The 18,349-nt window shown below is 35.8% G+C and overlaps 3 protein-coding genes across 7 annotated transcripts in view; 1 reads left to right on the top strand and 2 right to left on the bottom strand.

Moving 5' to 3' along the window:
- Positions 1-13,315, bottom strand: part of LOC140814443 (DExH-box ATP-dependent RNA helicase DExH7, chloroplastic) — a 34,664-nt gene extending 21,349 nt beyond the window's left edge. For 2 of the 5 annotated variants that reach the window (XM_073173430.1, XM_073173429.1), the window contains exons 1-20: positions 12,956-13,315; positions 11,974-12,079; positions 11,711-11,895; positions 10,818-10,871; positions 10,208-10,361; positions 9,690-10,111; positions 9,118-9,336; positions 7,917-8,028; positions 7,578-7,757; positions 7,297-7,376; positions 7,087-7,209; positions 6,892-6,978; positions 6,482-6,582; positions 4,801-4,858; positions 4,348-4,413; positions 2,861-2,943; positions 2,572-2,755; positions 2,157-2,303; positions 1,966-2,067; positions 1,725-1,877 (exon numbers count right to left, since the gene is read on the bottom strand). In XM_073173430.1, the coding sequence (XP_073029531.1) occupies positions 1,725-1,877; positions 1,966-2,067; positions 2,157-2,303; positions 2,572-2,755; positions 2,861-2,943; positions 4,348-4,413; positions 4,801-4,858; positions 6,482-6,582; positions 6,892-6,978; positions 7,087-7,209; positions 7,297-7,376; positions 7,578-7,757; positions 7,917-8,028; positions 9,118-9,336; positions 9,690-10,111; positions 10,208-10,361; positions 10,818-10,871; positions 11,711-11,895; positions 11,974-12,079; positions 12,956-13,228 (2,889 nt within the window). In that variant the 5' untranslated portion in view covers positions 13,229-13,315. The other 3 variants (XM_073173432.1, XM_073173431.1, XM_073173433.1) reach the window with 3 other exon arrangements.
- Positions 13,316-13,573: 258 nt separating this feature from the next.
- LOC140814616 (WEB family protein At1g75720-like) lies at positions 13,574-14,599 on the bottom strand. The gene has a single exon (XM_073173652.1). The coding sequence runs from the start codon at positions 14,413-14,415 to the stop codon at positions 13,759-13,761; it is 657 nt and encodes a 218-aa protein (XP_073029753.1). The 5' UTR covers positions 14,416-14,599; the 3' UTR covers positions 13,574-13,758.
- Positions 14,600-15,862: 1,263 nt separating this feature from the next.
- On the top strand, positions 15,863-18,276 carry LOC140814919 (nifU-like protein 2, chloroplastic). The gene is made up of 4 exons (XM_073174012.1): positions 15,863-16,104; positions 16,213-16,300; positions 16,977-17,287; positions 17,768-18,276. The coding sequence occupies exons 1-4, from the start codon at positions 15,946-15,948 to the stop codon at positions 17,957-17,959; spliced, it is 750 nt and encodes a 249-aa protein (XP_073030113.1). The 5' UTR covers positions 15,863-15,945; the 3' UTR covers positions 17,960-18,276.
- Positions 18,277-18,349: the final 73 nt, after the last annotated feature.

Here is an 18,349-nt window from a genome sequence, read left to right as displayed (position 1 = left end):
TGTTTAAAATGCAGAGGGAGCAATAAGCTGGGTTTCAAACTGCAAATAGTCATGGCATTATCAACGATAGAGGCAGAAGATATGACAGCTACTAAAACTTGCAAGGATGCAATATAGATTCAAATGTTGTTGGAGGAGATCGGACACAAACAAGATAAGGCTCATTTGTTTTGTGACAGTCAGAGTGTCTTGCACATCGCGGGAAATCCAGCTTTTCATTCCAGGTCTAAACACATTGGAGTTTAATTTCACTTTGTGCGAGAAGTCGTAGAGGAAAGAAGTGTGAATATGCATAAAATTCATACAACGGATAATGTAACTGGTTTTCTGACCAAGCCCGTGAACACAGATAAGTTTGAATGATGTATATTCTCAAGTGGTCTAGCAGAAATGTAAGCAGCGGAGAATGACAAGATAGAAAAGATGTGTGAAGAGGTATGTTTGATTCTCAATCAAATCTTCAAAGTGGGAGAAATGTTGGCAAAATAATGATGAATGGTATGTATGCATTAATTTTGAGGAAAAAGTCAGGTCATATTTTGCAACAGGAAAAACGGATATGGCATCGTGAATTCAGAAGATGAAATTGTACAGAAATTTCTTGTGTACAGACGAGGAAGACCACCTATAAATAGATGCATAAATTCACGTCATTCTTCATCTCATTCTCAGTTCTTTTCTTTCATCTCATAGCATTTGAGTACTTAGTTCTATAATATTTGTGAGGTGTTTGATCTCATGTATTAAGAAAATGTGTACTATTTGAATACACAGTGAACGGTTGTACAACATAAAATATTATAGTGGAATTATTTTCATCTTGTCCATGGTTTTTACCCTGATAATTTTTAAGGGTTTTCCACGTAAATCTCGGTGATCAGTTTTATACTTTATTTTCATGTTATTATATAAAGATGTCGCACCCGAGACCAAAAATATCATGCTTCTACTTCAAAAGGCATTGGAAATATTGGAATAAATTCAAACAAAATAGACGTTGCAACGTCAGTTGTTGACAGGGCTTTATGTCATAATTCATATCTCGATTCTTGACTTTGTTTCTGTATTTATTCTACGAAATAGATATATCTACTTGACTGATGCAGTGGGCTAGTGTTTTGAATGTTTAACTAAACCAAATGTTTTATAAAGAATGATATGAATGGATTTGGCGACAAGTATTACTCCCAATAAGACTATTATTGTTGTGTGCTGCTTCGGAACCGTATATGCTGTTTTCACAAAGGGCCGTAAATGTTATCCCAAGATTTTCAATAATCATTCGTTGTACATAAAAAGAATGGTTTAAGATTTTGTCCTGAAAAACAAGAATGTGTTTATGGGTACCTGATGATGGGTGCCCAGATCATTTATTGGGATATAGTTACTCGGGCATTTTTTTCCCCAACACAATATGTCAGGTGCCCAATTAAATTTACCCGAACCAGACATCCCTATTGAAAACAGGGATATTTTCAAATAAAAAAGCATAAGTACATACAAGAAGTCTAAAACGCCACGTCTCGAACAAATATCTATCACAGCACAAGAAGGCAGACCAATATTACACATATTTTTCATTTTTTAAGATTATCAAAATGAAGGAAAACGAAAGATAAAGATTGTAACAGTTTTAAAAATAAAGTCACATAATCAGTATATGTAACAGAAATAAAACTCACAACACAAGGAAAGCTATAAAAAATAACAGCGGAAATATTTACCTTGCGAAGGTTATCAGGAGGTTTCTGAAACACTTTCTTCTGATCCTCATGTGCTATAGATGAATGTAAAGGAAGAAGCCATTCGGATGAATTTCCCCCAAATTGGCGAGAAGCAGCAAGTTTTTCAAGTAACATATTTATTTCTGCAACTCCCTATCATATTACAAAATATTATATCAACTTACGTTTAAATCAAACAATAAGCATGCCACCAAAGTAAATTACACATCAATGGCCCTACCGGCAAAAAGACTAGTATGGCCCCCTCTGCATAAGTTTTGTCAACGCGGCAGACAAGATCCTCAAGAAGATCATAATCGATAACATCTTCGTTCAAATTTCTCTGAAAACATGATTGTGATTTGTGAACAGGTAATGCATAAAAATTAATAAAATATGTTAAATATTTGACCTTGACAAGGAGAAACATACCAAATTCTGGCAAGTTTTTTCATTGTAATTTAGATAATTACTTTGAATATAATACGGATTGACAGATTCTTCAGAAAGTAAGGACTCATCACCCCATCCAGATAAGACAAGGTTTTTCTTCCCTCTTTTGTTGCCAACAGGAGCATTCTGCAATAATGCAATAACAGTTGAACCAATAAGCTAAAATTAGACAATGCACATGAAATGTAACCACAGGTGGTTAAGACACAAGTATCAAATTTATTAGTGAATTAGCTGGTTCTTTAGCTCTAGGAGTTAATTTCTGATATAACAAAAATGCATAAAACTCTTATTTGTAGATTATGAATTACAATTACCAATTTCTTCTATCCAGTGTTTGAGATTGCTTGTCTCCTAATGTTAATTTTCAATAATAACCCAATCAAAATTGTACCTTGCCTTTTGCAGATATTCCATAGTTTATAGAGGCCGGAGAATCTGAAGCAAGATGGTAGTTCAAGTTTTCATGTATATCTTCAAGAAACAGGGTCGACACAGGATGAGTTCTCCCTCGCACGGTAATTACTGGGCAATCACCAAAATAGTGGGAAAACATGTGTGAATCAACAGTTGCAGACCTAACACAGAAAAAAGAAAGATAAATTAAGTATATCATAAAAACACAGACCAAAACACCTCACATTCACCATAGAAAATGTACATTGCAAATGCTACCAGCATACATAAGAATAACTTTCAAGTTCGATTTGCTGCTAGCATGTTGCTTCTCAATCAGATTCTTCAAAATAATAAGCAGAAAATCCCCCTGTTACAGCAAAAGAATTTACAAAATATAGTTCACATGGAAATCAAAATCTTCTCAGAACACTTTCATGTTCCCAATGATAATGATGAATACAAATTAATAATTGTTGCACCGTGTAATGACTTTATTTTTTAAGAGGACATGTAGAATCGAGCGTTTGCCACTTTACCAAAAGTTATAGTTGGTGGTAACGGTGCAACTCAAATCTTTTAAACTATACAACAGTCCATGCGTCATGGTCCGATTACTCTACTCAGCAGAGGCAATTATTGCACCTCTACATAACAAATCTTAAATGTTTTGTGAGTATGATAATCTAAAAATATAAATTTTAAGAATTTAGCAATCTTAATTGAATATTATGACACTTACATCTAGCATTCTTAAATGAATTTTATGGCAAGACAAGAAAGGTGATAAAATATTTTAAGACTTCATATTGTAGTAATAAAAATTAACAGAAAGTAGGGTGGGAGAAAATACCCAATACTTGCTCACACACCAAGATGACATGGAAGTTTCAACGAATTAATTTAATCTCCGACTGTTCTTTCACTTAGAAATAGATTGATTTTGTGGTTCCTCATTTGACAAAAATTCTAAATAGCAGTGCAAAGGAATAACAGGCACAGTTTTATATTTCTAAGCACATGTGGACCCATATGACCATATATTGTTAAATCAAGCATATTAAATTTTACACAGGCAAAGCATGACAATCTTTAAAACTTACAGGTAAGTTTGGTTTTATTTCCGGTGTGCTGGTTGTTCTGAGATGGATTGGGTAATGATATGAATGTTCGTTTTGGGTTTTGGATATTTTTAGAGGGAAATAATTATTGTAGCAAATCAAAATGTATTATTTTCTGTCTTGTAATTGATTTTTCATAATATAAATTGTAACTGGCATAGTATTGTAAAATAATATAATAATAGAATTTTTTTTGGAATAGATGAAATTTTGAATGTAGATAATTAAAATTGTAACTGGCATAGTATTGTAAAATAATACAATAATAGAACCTTTTTTGGAATAGATGAAATTTGAATAAAAAAATATTGATCAAATCGATGATGCAACAATGCATTTTTAGAAAAGAAAATGAAAATGGTTTTGTTTTTGTTTTTCAAAAATGGGAAAATAGTTTTGAAAACAAAACCAAACTTAGCCATACATGTTATAAAGCGTCAATTCCTGAAGTTAGTACGATGAACGAAAAAGATAAGCAAACACATAATTGCTACCATTTAGTAAATACATCATGCTATTTTCTACAGTATTGACATCTGGCGCTTGCAACAATTATTATTCAAATTGACAAATTATACGAGCACGCATATTCTGCTAATAATTATTGACATAGAATCCCCAATACAAACAAGACCAAACAATTTTGTACTCACCAAAAGAGATCGCTCATGTACTTCATCAACAATTACATGACTAACACCAGACAAGTCTTTATTTCCCTGAGAATTCAACTCAAAATATGTAAGAGAGATGAAAAAAAACTGAACGTTCATGTAATTTGAGATGACATTTTTTCGCTGCTAAAATTAAATTTTTTTAGGGTGCATTTAGATTGATGGATTAGCAACAATGGTTTCAAGGTTTTTGAACAGAACTTGCTTTCATTAATGAATTGATGGGCAGCTCGCACGTTCGTGTAGGGTCTTCCTTGAGCATTTTTATTTCATGGATGCATTTGAAATCCATTTTAAAAATCATTTCATAAATCAAATTCCACAAAATCAAATCCAACAATCCAAACGTAGCCTTAAGGTATCTAATTACATCTGAAAATAACTGAATTTATACAAATGTATAATATTGCCTAATTAATACACTGGACGTACCGATAAAATCCTGAGAAGAATACCAGTTGTACAGAACAGAAGCCTCGTTTGCTCAGTCCTAAAGCAGCAAAACTAATTGTAAGAAAAAGAAAAGGTGATCCAGAAGCTGAAACAGATAATATATATGTACAATTGCATCTGACCATAATTAAATAGGTTTTTTGGTGAGATAAGTGGCAATTTTTTTATTTAAATTGTACATCACCAAATGAACAAAAATTTCACGACATTACATAATCGGTTCCGTGCCAACATCGTGAAAAGCTCTAGAATACACACCCACGGTTGGAACAAAAGTAAAATTTAAGCAAAATACATATCCATCGGAATTAAATTTTAATGATGTAGCAACTGAGGACTGGCAATGTTATCATGTGTTCATGTGCATGTGACACTTGCCAGTCCAAAACCTTCATGTGAGTACAACCATTAATGAGTGCAGAATTAGCAAAAGCCATATAGTTATTTTTCACCTGCCAAAACCCTCAACGGAACTCTTGGGCAAAGAAAAAATAAAAAACACAGACAAAGAGGAAAGAAAAAAAGTAAACAACTAGAAAAGAAGTGTTTTAGGTAATATTCATTCTTTCCACCACATGATATTTCCTAAACTACTTTTGGTTTGGTAAATCTAGAATATCTACAAGCTTATACATCCATAAACCAGAAACAACCATGTCAGGTTTACAAGCAATAATGCTTTCAGTAAATACATTTTCTGATGAACATGATCACATCATCTCTTGCCAACACAAACATATCACATGCTCATCAAAACTTTCAATGGCGAACATCAGTAAAGTGATGGGACTTCATCACCCGATAAGATATGATCTAGCATATCCCACCAAACTACAATCACTAAAAAATTTAATTTTATAATTCAGACGGTATTTTAACTTTTATTATCCAGATTATCCATTTCAGCTCAACATGAATAAATCTTTATTAAAACATGCTAGACGACTAGTATACACTATTCGAATTTTTTATCGCACTCTTGTACAAAGCAAAAAACTTTCCAACCAAACTTATAGAAGAACCCAAATCAAAAGCACTTCCCAATCAATAAAACCAGCTTTCTCACCCAGTGCATAAGACAAGCATACAGTATTTATGAGGTTCAGTTGATCAGTTATTTGTAAATTTAAATAGATCTGCCTTCAATTCTATATTGTTTCTTTTGTGTAGACCATGGTATCATTTTGGCAAACCATCAAACCCCATCCATTTGTTGCTCATTGGTCATATACCAACCGCCTCTATGTAAATATTCAAACAAGCATATTAAAAATAAATTGCAAAAGACAAAAAACTGCCGGTAATCTCAGTGATGTATGATCAGTCAAGCCCAGTCAAAAACAAAACAAAAGTTTGCCACAGTGTTTGCAAAATCGCCAAGGAGATGCCAGTGTATCTAATTTAAATGCAAAGAATATGATAAAATTCATGACATACTACCCTAAGAATGTCTGAGGAAAATCGCCAAAAAAAATTAGCTTACTAAAAATGATGACAAGCATTTGGCAAATCCAAAAGGCTGAAAAATAAGCGGAAGAATTAGGATGTGAGCCTCACATTCAGAGTATTACAATATGTGTTGCCAAGGGAATATTTTCTACTTCATTTAACAGGAAGCCATATAATTATGGAAAGTGTACTTCAGAAAAGGACAACAAACCTTGCACTGTCAAGACGGACCTGATACCCAACCAAACAATCATTCGATCCTGGAGAAGATTCACAACGCTCATCAGCAACTCTTTCAGCAACAGAAATAGCCTGAAAACCAGAGTATCTTCAGTCCAACATTTTCCATTCTCTCAATGACAAACTTGAAAAGCAATATATTTGTACAATTGTCAATGTTATACACGCCGTTTCGTGTCGTATATTTTCAAAATTTTCCGTATCGTCGTATCTGTACCGTATTCGATACGATACCCGTACCCGAACCTGTACCTGTACCCATATCCATGCAACATAGTTATACACGTACCAAGGCCTAATCGAATTATGGTTCTTCACATGGTTCGAAAACAATATGGAATAATTTTATGCCCAAATTAGCAACTGAGTTATATAACTGACCGCAATCCTCCTGGGCTGAGTGCATATTACATTACAGAAACCCCCGCGTTCTGCTTCAATCATATCATCCAATATGTACTGTGGAACCTACATGACCGACACAATATACAACAGACCTGGGTAAAAACATGCAATGACTAAAGCATAAACTTACTGAGAGTTAAATTAGAGGGATAATTTTAATGAATCTCAAACCTGAGTTGTTTTTCCACAGCCTGTCTCCCCAGAAATAACCACAACATTATTTTCTTCAAGTGAATGCAAAATATCACCTCTTAACTCAGCAATAGGGAGGCTCAACCTTGATTTCAACAACTCCTACTCAGAAGAACATTGGCACATCAACAGCTTAGACAAGATGCAACTCCTACTCATCACAAATTTTCTGGACAGCGAGACACTAACCTTGTACTTTATTATTTCCTTCTTACGCTGTTGTTCCTTCTTAAGGTGCAAGCTTACAGCAAGCATGTTCCTGTTCATGCCTGTATGTGAAAAACATGAGAATGAGGAAAGCATCAAGAAAGGATTTCAAGAGCTGAAAAAAAAAGCCTGCACATACTGTCTAAATTAACTACAGTTTGAATAATTTTACTGTCTAAACTGACTTTGATCAGCCTTCCTCTTCAAACACACAACTTAATGTTTAATGTAAACGAAAAAAACGTTGATTGACATATCATGACCATTACGATCAGCGTCAGTAGTAGCTTCAACAATACGTGGCATTTGAATCTTCTCGTGAAGAGCACTATTTGCGCCATCAGCCTTAATGATGGAATCGACTTTTTCATTACTCAACAATGCATCCACAAAACCAGCCCTTCGATGTTCCTGGCTGTAGTTTTCTTTTCCCCACATTTCTCCTGAAAATTTTAAGGTGGATGATTTCAAAAAATCATCAAAGATAGTCCTTGAAAAAGGTGACAGAAGGATTACTCTGAACAAGGCATAAGTTTTAACCAAGACATATTCATTGTTGTCATTTGTCAACTCAAAGCAAAAATTAGATTCAAGGTAATCACCTTCTTTCAGTCTCAGTACAAATGAAGCATATGGCTCTGAAAGTGCTAAGTGAACAGGCAGATCTGGAAATAGATAATGGAGTGCATAAGCTGCGACTCTGTTTTGTGCATCCTACAGAGAAAACAGTTAATATGATTGTTTTGAATTAATTAAGTAGGCGAAACATATTCAGATGTCCAACGGTTGACCATTCCGACAAAAACAAGTAAGATATCAAGGGCTTGGGATACTTCTGAATCAAGTTTGGAGATCCAGATGATCCACTCCTGAAGCAAATTAGTAACAGAAAGACCCTTGTGAGCCCTCGTTAAATTGATTAACATTTTTTAAGAAAATAAGCCAAGTCTTCTGCTTCTTCCCATATTTCTAAGGCTCATCTTCATAACAGAAGTTGGTAAGTGTTATGGTATTTTCTCAATTCCTGTGCATATATTTCTTTCTCAGAGAAGACATGAGATAGAATTCAGGAGAAAATTTTCATTCTGCATATCATCTTTGGTTACCAAAATGAGGAAGTAGAAAAACCTGGTTATAACCACTACAATTGAAGTGGCCATAGATTTCTCGGGTTTTGAAGAAAACCAAAGGGATTATCCAGATATTAAGTTGGTAGCAAGAGACAGAGATGCAGAAAAATCATCTTCTTCAATGTGAAGCGGTAAGTGTAAAGAATGGTAAGTGTAAGGAATGATCGAGTGCCGTGATTTCACATAATACTTTAAAAGATACATAAAAAACAATTGACTCCTTTCAAATTTATATCCCTTATCAACTCATAATCTCGTTCTAAGCCCCTGTTAGAACATACTGCATGCATATATGCAGGTTTCTTTCATTAACATAACAACAGAAGGCATTATAAACTAGGTTCTAGTCAAGACGCGTTATGCAGCATGTTAACTAATATCAGATTGCAGATATCTGAATGAAAAAGAAACCAAACCACACAGTCCAATTGGAGCTTGCAGTGACTTTGATCTCCTAGTGTTGTCTCCACGACCGTTTGACCAATCTAAATTGGTCTGTTATGTGATATTTTATCATATTGATATAGGGATCAATTCTCAGGCACGATGTCTTAGGTTTATGGAAAAATGCACACACTAGCACACCAAAAGAACAGATCCGTTCCTTGTGTACTGAGCCTTCCATAAAGATTAGATGCATTTTACTATTTGTATAGAAAAAATCAGGATTTACCTCAGGCGTATTAAAAGTTTCATCCTGATTTGGAAGCTGGATAGTTGTCAGCCCTCCAGCTTTCCTGCTCTTACCCCTGCCACTAGCTTTCCGCAATATACTGACAGAGTAACCAGACTTATGTCCTTCACCAAGAATTTTTTCATATTTTGGTGCTTCCCATTCAGATCTTTGACAAAGTTGGTGAAGAACAGCCTTTGGAATCTTTGGTAGATCGCCCTAGAGTTAAAAGTCGTGCAATGAGGGATTAAAAAACTGTCATATTACCAAAAAAATAAAACACCAAAATCAGAGATAAACTAATTAGTGAGAGAGGAGATGGAAATGACAGTGAGAGGGCGAAGGAGAATTGATCAGAAAGACACATATAGTGTATAGAATGATGAAATCAGCATTATTTATATGTATTATGATTCGAAAAAATGAATAAGAAGAAACAACATACCTCTTACGGTCATAAGCCTATTTCAGATAGGAAATATGAATTATCAAAAGGATGAAAGCACTATAAATTTTAATTTCAAAGTACACAACAATTATTATGATGACTACCTCCATAGATGACAGATTACCTTCTTCCAGATTCCTTCCATTTTCTCCAAGTTCTTTCCGCTACAAAGCTCTTTTAATTTTTCTTTCTTTTGTAGTTTCAAAACTTCAGTAGGCAAAACCTCCTCACATGCATCGTCTTCCAGAAAGAAATTACCAAGCTCTACATCACCAGATTCCCTTTCTGATGCAGCTTCATCTAGTGTTGGAATACCCATACCCAAGGAAACATTGTTGGTTAGGTAATCCTGTGAGCCAGAGTTAACAACCCCCTTGTGATCAACTTCAGCTACAAACATGGTAGAGGGTGAGTCTGCTTTCATATCACATTCAGCAACAGCAGCATCGTGATAGTTGTCTGAGGGAGCAGAATCGGAAAGTGCATCCACAGACGTAAGATGGTAAGAACTTTCAAATCCAGATTCCAACACATCAACCGTTAACCCTGAATAGTAATTTACATCCAAGTTATCAAAATCATGCACTCAGAATAGATCAATAAATGAGAAATGTAAGCCGTACACAACAAAATTTTGGTTACCTGAGGCCAACATTTCCTGCTTGAGTTTTCGAATAACTAGGCCTGCTCCTTCCTGGCTTTTTTTATCTCCTCTTGCTTTGGCATTTATTGCTTCTATCCTGGCAGCATTATATTCATCAGCAATAGACTCGAAGTTTCTCTTTGGCTCCAGGTCCTACCAATTGCACATGACAAAAAAAATGCTAAAAAATGAAACTTGTTTTGCAGTTGGTGATAAACATCAGAACCGAAAAAATGTGAATACCAGGTTACAACGTCATAAGGTTCAATCATGCCTTAATTAAGAACATCAAAATAGCTATAGACTTTTAAAGAGAAGATCAACTAAGCATCCAACCAAAAATATAGTTTGGTGAAGATCCAATTCACCTTGATCACACCAAAAGTATAATGATTATATGTGACAAAACAGCATGTACAAAATTTGAAAACTCGAGATAAGACAAGCAGCACTATAATACATACATATTTGCAATCAATTTCTACCAAGCTTAATTGCGTAAAAAATAGGTTTATCGCTTAAGTATGTTTGTCATCAAACAGCTAACAAGATAATTATGGTTAGTAGTTAGCGTGATCACAGTAATTTGCAATACAATGATGGAAGTACCTTCTTTGACAAGCCATCACCCACTAGATCAGTTTCCCAAGAATCGTAATCATCCTGCAAACAGACATTTTGTCATAAATCTTCCCTATGGTAGAAAGAATAACATTAAATTTCTAGTCAGTTAATATCTCGGCATAATGAGACTAAATGAAAATTGAAAACCCAATTCTTTTAACAAGAAAGAAGATGAGAAAATCCTTATTTTCTGATAAAATACCAACAGATTGACATATTATTTTCCATATAATAAAATCAGTAAAATGTTTTCCTTTCTCCCATGTTGTTCTCATCTCAAACTACAAGTTTAAATCTGACTGGAACATCAAGCAATATTTTTAACAGAAAAACAGAAGCAAGTCTCCAGTTTTAGACAAGCCCAAGCATATATATGTGACTCAAATGCAAGCAGTTAGATATGGGTAACACCATAGATGCTACCAAAGGTAAAACAGATCTTGACAATTTATTCGAAAGAAAATAAACAAATAAATTAAAGTCCTCAGCTCTTTCGTGCAGAAAATAAACTTAATACTCTGGTGAAATTTGTTTGCTTGCTGTAGAATTAAAATCCCCAAATTCAAAGATAAAGACATAATGAAAGAGGGGTAAAAACAAATAAATTTATTGTAATTATTATTTTTGTAAAATGTATGATGGACTGTGAAAGGCTGGATAAGGCAAGAATTTCCAATAAAAAGAGGCCAACACCTTTGGCACAATGTATGTGCGAGCATTTCATCTTTCACATCTCCCCAGCTTACGTAAATCCATGTGCATTTTAGATCTTTGATTTTTACATTGATAGTTTCTTATCCAAAGTGAAAAGATCAATATGATGCAAAATTTTCGAAACAAATAATTTGAAAAGTTTTCTGGTAGTGACTCATCGATACCTCTTCATGTAGTTCCACATACTGGCGAATCCAATCTGCTTGCGAATGCTGAAAGGACTCCAGCGTTTCATCACCTTTTCGTCCCTTAATTTTAACGACTTCTAAAGCTTCATCAGCTACAATTTCTGGTGACTCCATCGATGAAACCCAATCTTCACGAGCGGTGGAAACCACTCCAACTGAACCTGCTCAGAATGTTCGTTGAGACGGTTGTGCACAATAGGAGATCAGAATTAATCAACAATCTATGTAATTACCAGTACCTCCACTTGGGTGAGAAGAAGTGCCACTAGAAAACCTAAGTGGGAGCTCATTGCCAGGAATATTTAAGCACAACCAGTCTAAAGCAGACTCATATGTTGAAGTCTCCTGATTAATGTAGACAAGACACGAAGAAAATGTTCAGATATCAAAATCTGCCAGGGAAAAGGTTTTCACCACTAATTGCAATATAAATACTACAATCATAATTAATCACCTGTAGCAAAGAATAACTCTCATGGTAATTAGAACTTAGAAGGAAGTCAAGGAACCACCATGGAGAATCACAACACCTAATATAAGTATTTGCCTACTTATCAAAACAATTGGCAGTTCACAAAGCTTGAAGCCGTAAGCATCAAATACGTAGGCAAATGCTTGTTCTGATTTCTGATAATTTATTAATCAAGACATCTTGGTGGGGTTTTCCTACGACTCGGTACCAGAAGAAGCAAGTTAATAACTAGCTTTGGCACAAGCTAGGTAGCAATCACTCCGGACTCCGGAGTATCAAAGTATCAATCTCAGGAGAAGTAACCAAGACGAATTGCAAAATAGGACATGTATTGTCTAAAAGAAAGCATTTCAATTCTAGTGCAATGGCTCTCCATCGAAGTGTGGCATGTTTTACTCAAAGAACTTTAATTCGAAAATAAAACAAAAGGAAGCTAGTCATTATTTTAATATGCACATTTGACAGTTGATCTTCATGATTGAAAACCAATTCTTTCTGAAAATTATACCACCAAATAACATAGAATGCAAGAAGAACAGCTTTAAAAGTGCTGGTACGCTCCCCCCTAAGATGTCGGGACATCAAGCGCAGCTACATTCCAGGGACAACAAGTGAAAGAGCTTTATTTAGTCTAAGTTCGTACTTTGCCTGCGTAATATCTGGACACGCAACGTACTGTTCCTACCGAATTCCGTCAAAATTGAAATAGGCATTTATGGTTCTGGGTAAGCACAAGGCACAACACCAACCTTGAGACTGGAGAGAGCAAGTTCAATCTGATCATCTTTAAAACCCTCACAAGACAGCTTCTCGTATATCAAACGGAGCCTTTTCGCCTTCTTTTCTTTAGAGAGATGGTCTTCTACCGGCGCTGGAGAAGGCGATGAGCGTCCAGAGTTTATGAGGAGGCGTCGGAGGCGGTTCTCGTTCTCCGTCGACAGCTGGAGCTTCGGACCAGCGGATGGAGTAGGCTTCCCCTTTGATGACGTCTTCTGGTTTTGATGTTTTTTCTTCGGTGCCATCGATGCGTATGATTCTTTCCCGGCGGAAGCGTGGTCCGACTACGGTTTATGTAGCAGCCGGTAGCCGTAGTTCACGACACTTCACGTCCACGAATTGGGCTGGGCTGTTTTGTTACAACGGCCCACATACAATGCCCATTTAGATTGGGTTGGCTCCATTATTCACAGATGAGGATCCAAAGAATCTAAAGCCCGAAATTTTATTTCCTCTTCCGCATAAAATTAAATTTTTATTCTTGTAATTTATAATATTTTTATTTTTTTTCTTGTTATCCAAGTATTACTTCACGTCATCGTTTCGATGAAAAGTGACTAAAATTAAGGGAAAAAATCATGCACAAATAATTATAGATTGATGGCACGACTATTTGATCACATCACACAACCTGTGTAGTTTTTACAAACTTTCCAATATCAAGAAAACTAAATACATATTATACAGTAAAATAAATTATACGAAAAGAAACAAAGCATATAAATCAAATAAACAGTAGAAAAAATACACATCAAAACAAAGCATAGACTTGTTTTCAGTTCCAATGCAAATGAGAAGATGAATGAAGAGAGCAGCTATACATGCTCTTTGATGTCCTTTTTTTGCCAGAGAAAAGACCTCCAACAAAAGGGATAATAGGCTTCTTTTTCACTACTTTCTTCCCCCAAAACAAGCCTTCATTCTGCCCCACATTCAAAATCTGTCTCAAACTTTGTGAACTTGTTCTTCTTTCCCTCTTCTCCTCTTGATCATCCCTTGTGATCACATCCCCTACACCTCGAACCAAGTCCACTGGTGCCAGCTTCGACATACTCTGGTGGAGCTCAGCGTTCAACATCGCCAATGCCACCTCCGTGTCGGATTCTTTTTCCTTGAGCAACTTAAGCTCCACCTTCGTCTCCTCCAGTTCCACCTCAAGCTTCTTCACGGTGTCCGAGAGAGTCGTGTTTTGGCCGTAACTAGGGGACGAGAGTCTAGACCATGATTCTTCGTATACTTTCTGACTTGGCGTAAAAAACGGTGCTTCTTTCTCAGGGAAAGAGAATGGCTTCTTGGAGGAGTAAATCTCTCCTACCAAGAACCGCTCCCCAAACACTGCCACTGCCTCCTTAACAGAGCGAAAAGGCCGCGAAGTGTCCACGTTGGAGCGATAATCAACATGATTTTCATCGACGTTGTAGAATTCTTCCATATGAATGTGGCCAAAATCGGTCCTCTAGAGTTGAAGATACACAAATCACCCATCTGGTTTATATAGGAATAATGTGAAGGAAGTTTTCTTTGCTTGTAAGACAGACAAATTTCGAGGGGCTTCTGTGGTATAGCAAGTGTTGGCTGGTGAGAAATGAGATACAGTGATTTGAAGGTTAAGCAAATAAAATATTTCATTGGAGTTGTATGAAGCAGACCACTCAACTACCCAAGTATATCGTGTGAGACCATCAATTTTAAAGTGGTTAAAATTCCTTCAATCACACTTTTTGAAAATAGGAATCAGTTTGGCTGCTGGGGGACGTCGCCAGACGATCAATCGAACATGTTATATTAGAGTTCTTTCATCGAAATTGATTGAAAAAGAAGTGATCGGATAAGTAAAGATAGTGTCTTATAGTAGGGATTAGTGGTGTTAATTCTCATAGTGGAGTGGGGAAGAAAACATCAATTCCTCTTATTTTGCCTTCCAACGTTAAGGTATTGTTGGACCCGCCACATATTTCTTGACCCTGGAGTGACACTCGGAATCTCAATTGGGAAATGGTTCGAGTTTTAGACTATTTTATCGATTCGATATAAAAAAAAAGAAGCAAAAACTTGTGTGAGACGATCTCACGGATCATATTTGTGAGACGGGTCTCTTATTTAGGTCACCCATTAAAAAATATTACTTTTTATGCTAAGAGTATTACTTTCTATTGTGAATATAGGTAGGGTTGACCCTTCTCACAGATATGATCTGTACTCACTCAAAAAAAAATAGTAAAAACATGTGTGAGATGGTATCACGGGTCATATTTTGTGAGACGGATCTCTTATTTGGGTCATTCATGAAAAAGTATTACTTTTTAGAGTAAGTCTCATGTGAGACCGATCTGTGAGACGAGTCAACCCTATCCATATTCACAATAAAAAGTAATAATCTTAGCAAAAAAAGTAATACTTTTTCATGAGTGACCCAAATAAGATATTCGTCTCATAAATACGACTCGTAAGACCGTCTCACACAAGTTTTTGTCTACTCTTTATGCTAAGAGTATTACTTTTATTGTGAATATCAGTAGGGTTGACATGTCTCACATATAAAGATTCGTAAAATACTCACAAGAGACATACTAACAAAAATTACATTGTAAAATCAAATCATCATATATTACGATCGTTTCTTAAAACATAACTAAAAAAATGGATATTTTTACGGTGAAAATTTATATTTTGACGTAAAAATAATAATTTTTTATAGATTTAAATCAGAGATCTTTCTGATTGTTGACATGTGAATTTAAAATGCTATATTTTTTTTATAAAAAAATAAAATGCTTTAAATTGTAATAAACAATAATAATAAATAAATAAAAACTATGCTAATTAAATAATAATTTTAATTTGTGTGTGTCGTACACAAGCACAAGCCAGATGCCAAAGCTACCAGAAATAATTATAATATAATAATTCTGACAAAGAAACCAAACAAGAGTCGGAAATTTCAACAGCATATCGATTCGCGATGCACGCAGCCATGGCCATGAATCCTCCCCTCTGTTCGATCCATTCCAGGCTCCATCAAACCTTAGAGACCTCCTCCTCCTCGTCAGCATCTTTGCCCACGACAACCGCCGCCGCCGCCACTGTTCTATTTCGTGGCTCTGTCCCGCCGCCAGCAGAGGTCAGCTTGTTACTTTCTAGTTTTTTGTGATTTATATTTCCGATTAATCGGTATGGGTTGTTTTCGAACTTTTTTACTGAGGTGATGGTGGTTGATTTGATTTTGAAGGTTTCGAGTTTCTTCGGGTCTCGAGTCCCGCTTTCGGGGAAGCTCAATCAGGTGCGGCGGGCGTCAGCGGGTGGTTTGCGGAAGATTGGTGAGTGTTTTTGCTTTCTGTGATTACTGTAGGAGCATCGGTTGCTTGGAATCGATGACTTCGCTGATCATAAATTAGACGATTGATTATGGGAAGTGAATTATAAAATTAGTCAAATTTGTCATGGTCAAATTAATTTAGCTATAGTATTAGTTCCGCGTTTGACTAGAAATTGGAAATTGATTTGTATATAGTTGATACACGCAGGAACGGTTTGGGGCATGGGTTTTTTAGAAATTTTTTTGTATCTGCATTCGATCAATTAGGTGGAAGTAGTTATGCTTTCAGATTATATTATATTGTATCGTTCCACCAAAAGAACTGTCATATAGGGAAAAAATTGTTGAGTTAAGGTTCTTTTAGGTACTTGATAATGAGTTAAGGTTCTTTTTGGTACCTGATAATGAAATCACCCGCTTTGTTTGTGCATGACTGGCACTATATGCAAATTTATATCTTGCTTCTGGTAGTTGAATTTTTTATGACTTTCTTAGTTGATCCCTTGTTGCTCCGTATGATATTCTACTGAGTTGTATATATGTATACCAGTAATTTCTGCATCTTAGCTGTTGTGTGCATCAAGTAGGGTGGGGTTGGCAGACGCCCACTCCGCTGAAACTGTTGCTTTGCCTGCTGACTGTCAAGTTAAAGTTCCGGAGTTGTATATTTCACGCAGGTGTAAAAGCAGTTGCCATTCCTGAATCAGCCGTGGAACTACCACTCACGGCGGATAATGTCGAGAGTGTGTTAGATGAAATCAGACCTTACCTCATAGCTGATGGAGGCAATGTTGCATTACATGAAATTGATGGAAATGTCGTAAAACTGAAATTACAAGGTGCGTGTGGTTCATGTCCTAGTTCTACAATGACGATGAAAATGGGCATTGAGCGTCGGCTTATGGAAAAGATTCCTGAAGTAGTTGCTGTTGAGGCATTACCTGATAAAGAAACTGGTCTTGAGTTGAATGAAGAAAACATAGAGAAGGTAAAATTCTTGTTTTTTGTGCTCTATATCCTTAGATGTTTGTTGTTGAGTTATTTCTCAGCTACTAAGAAATGCTTTGGTGATATTAATTGTTTAATTTTTACTGAATTTCGACTTTCTGTTTTTTACATTATTTGTCAAGCTCTCTATAATTTCATCTTCTTTGGTTGAATTTTATCACATGAATATGCTCTTAGTTATTCTTAGATCTTGGGTGTGATGAGTGATTTTTATGGTAATACAACAATGCAAATGATGTCCTTGCACATGCCTTGTGCTATGTTAATTTACCATGTTTTCTTATTTGACTATTAAATCCACTAGGGGTTTCGTACATGCTTCATAATAGCAGTTTTTTATGACATTAATTCCAGAATCTTCCTCTTGAGAGTTGATTCCATGTTTCCTCGTATTATCTATTTTGATCGACATGCAAGAGAAATGATTGACCTAATTTTGTACATTGTGACAAACTTTCAGGTACTTGAAGAAATAAGACCGTACCTCATTGGGGCAGCGGGTGGAGATTTGGAGCTAGTTGCCATTGATGAACCGATAATTAAGGTACGAATTACTGGTCCTGCAGCTGGTGTCATGACCGTTCGCGTGGCTGTGACTCAGAAACTTCGAGAAAAAATTCCTGCCATTGCAGCTGTTCAACTTTTGTCGTAAATCAATCCCTTGAAGATCTCTTTAAGCCAAGTATCTCTCAAGACCCATAGATTTCATTCTGGGATGGATGCTGACCAGAAGGTTAATCTTTTATGTAAGAATCATACGTCTGAGTTGTACGATTTAGATGCAGCACAATTGGTTAAATGCTGCACTGTACATGTATACATCATGCCATTACTTACATCAGGAATTTGTGCTTAAATAAACATATTCAACAGGTGATTCGCAAGTTTGTATTTTTTTTTATACCTGTAGTAAAAATGGCGAACGGCGCAACTCTTACATTTTGATTCTTAAATTTATTTTTTTTTGTCTGGGCGTATACTCTCGGCAGCCTTTCTTTTCGTTACCTGTCTTTTTAACAACGCAGGAGTGGTTTGTTCTTTT

This window comes from Primulina eburnea, chromosome 15, assembly GCF_022965805.1.
Source record: "Primulina eburnea isolate SZY01 chromosome 15, ASM2296580v1, whole genome shotgun sequence".
Lineage (NCBI taxonomy): Eukaryota > Viridiplantae > Streptophyta > Magnoliopsida > Lamiales > Gesneriaceae > Primulina > Primulina eburnea.
This window is presented reverse-complemented; position numbering and strand designations above follow the sequence as displayed.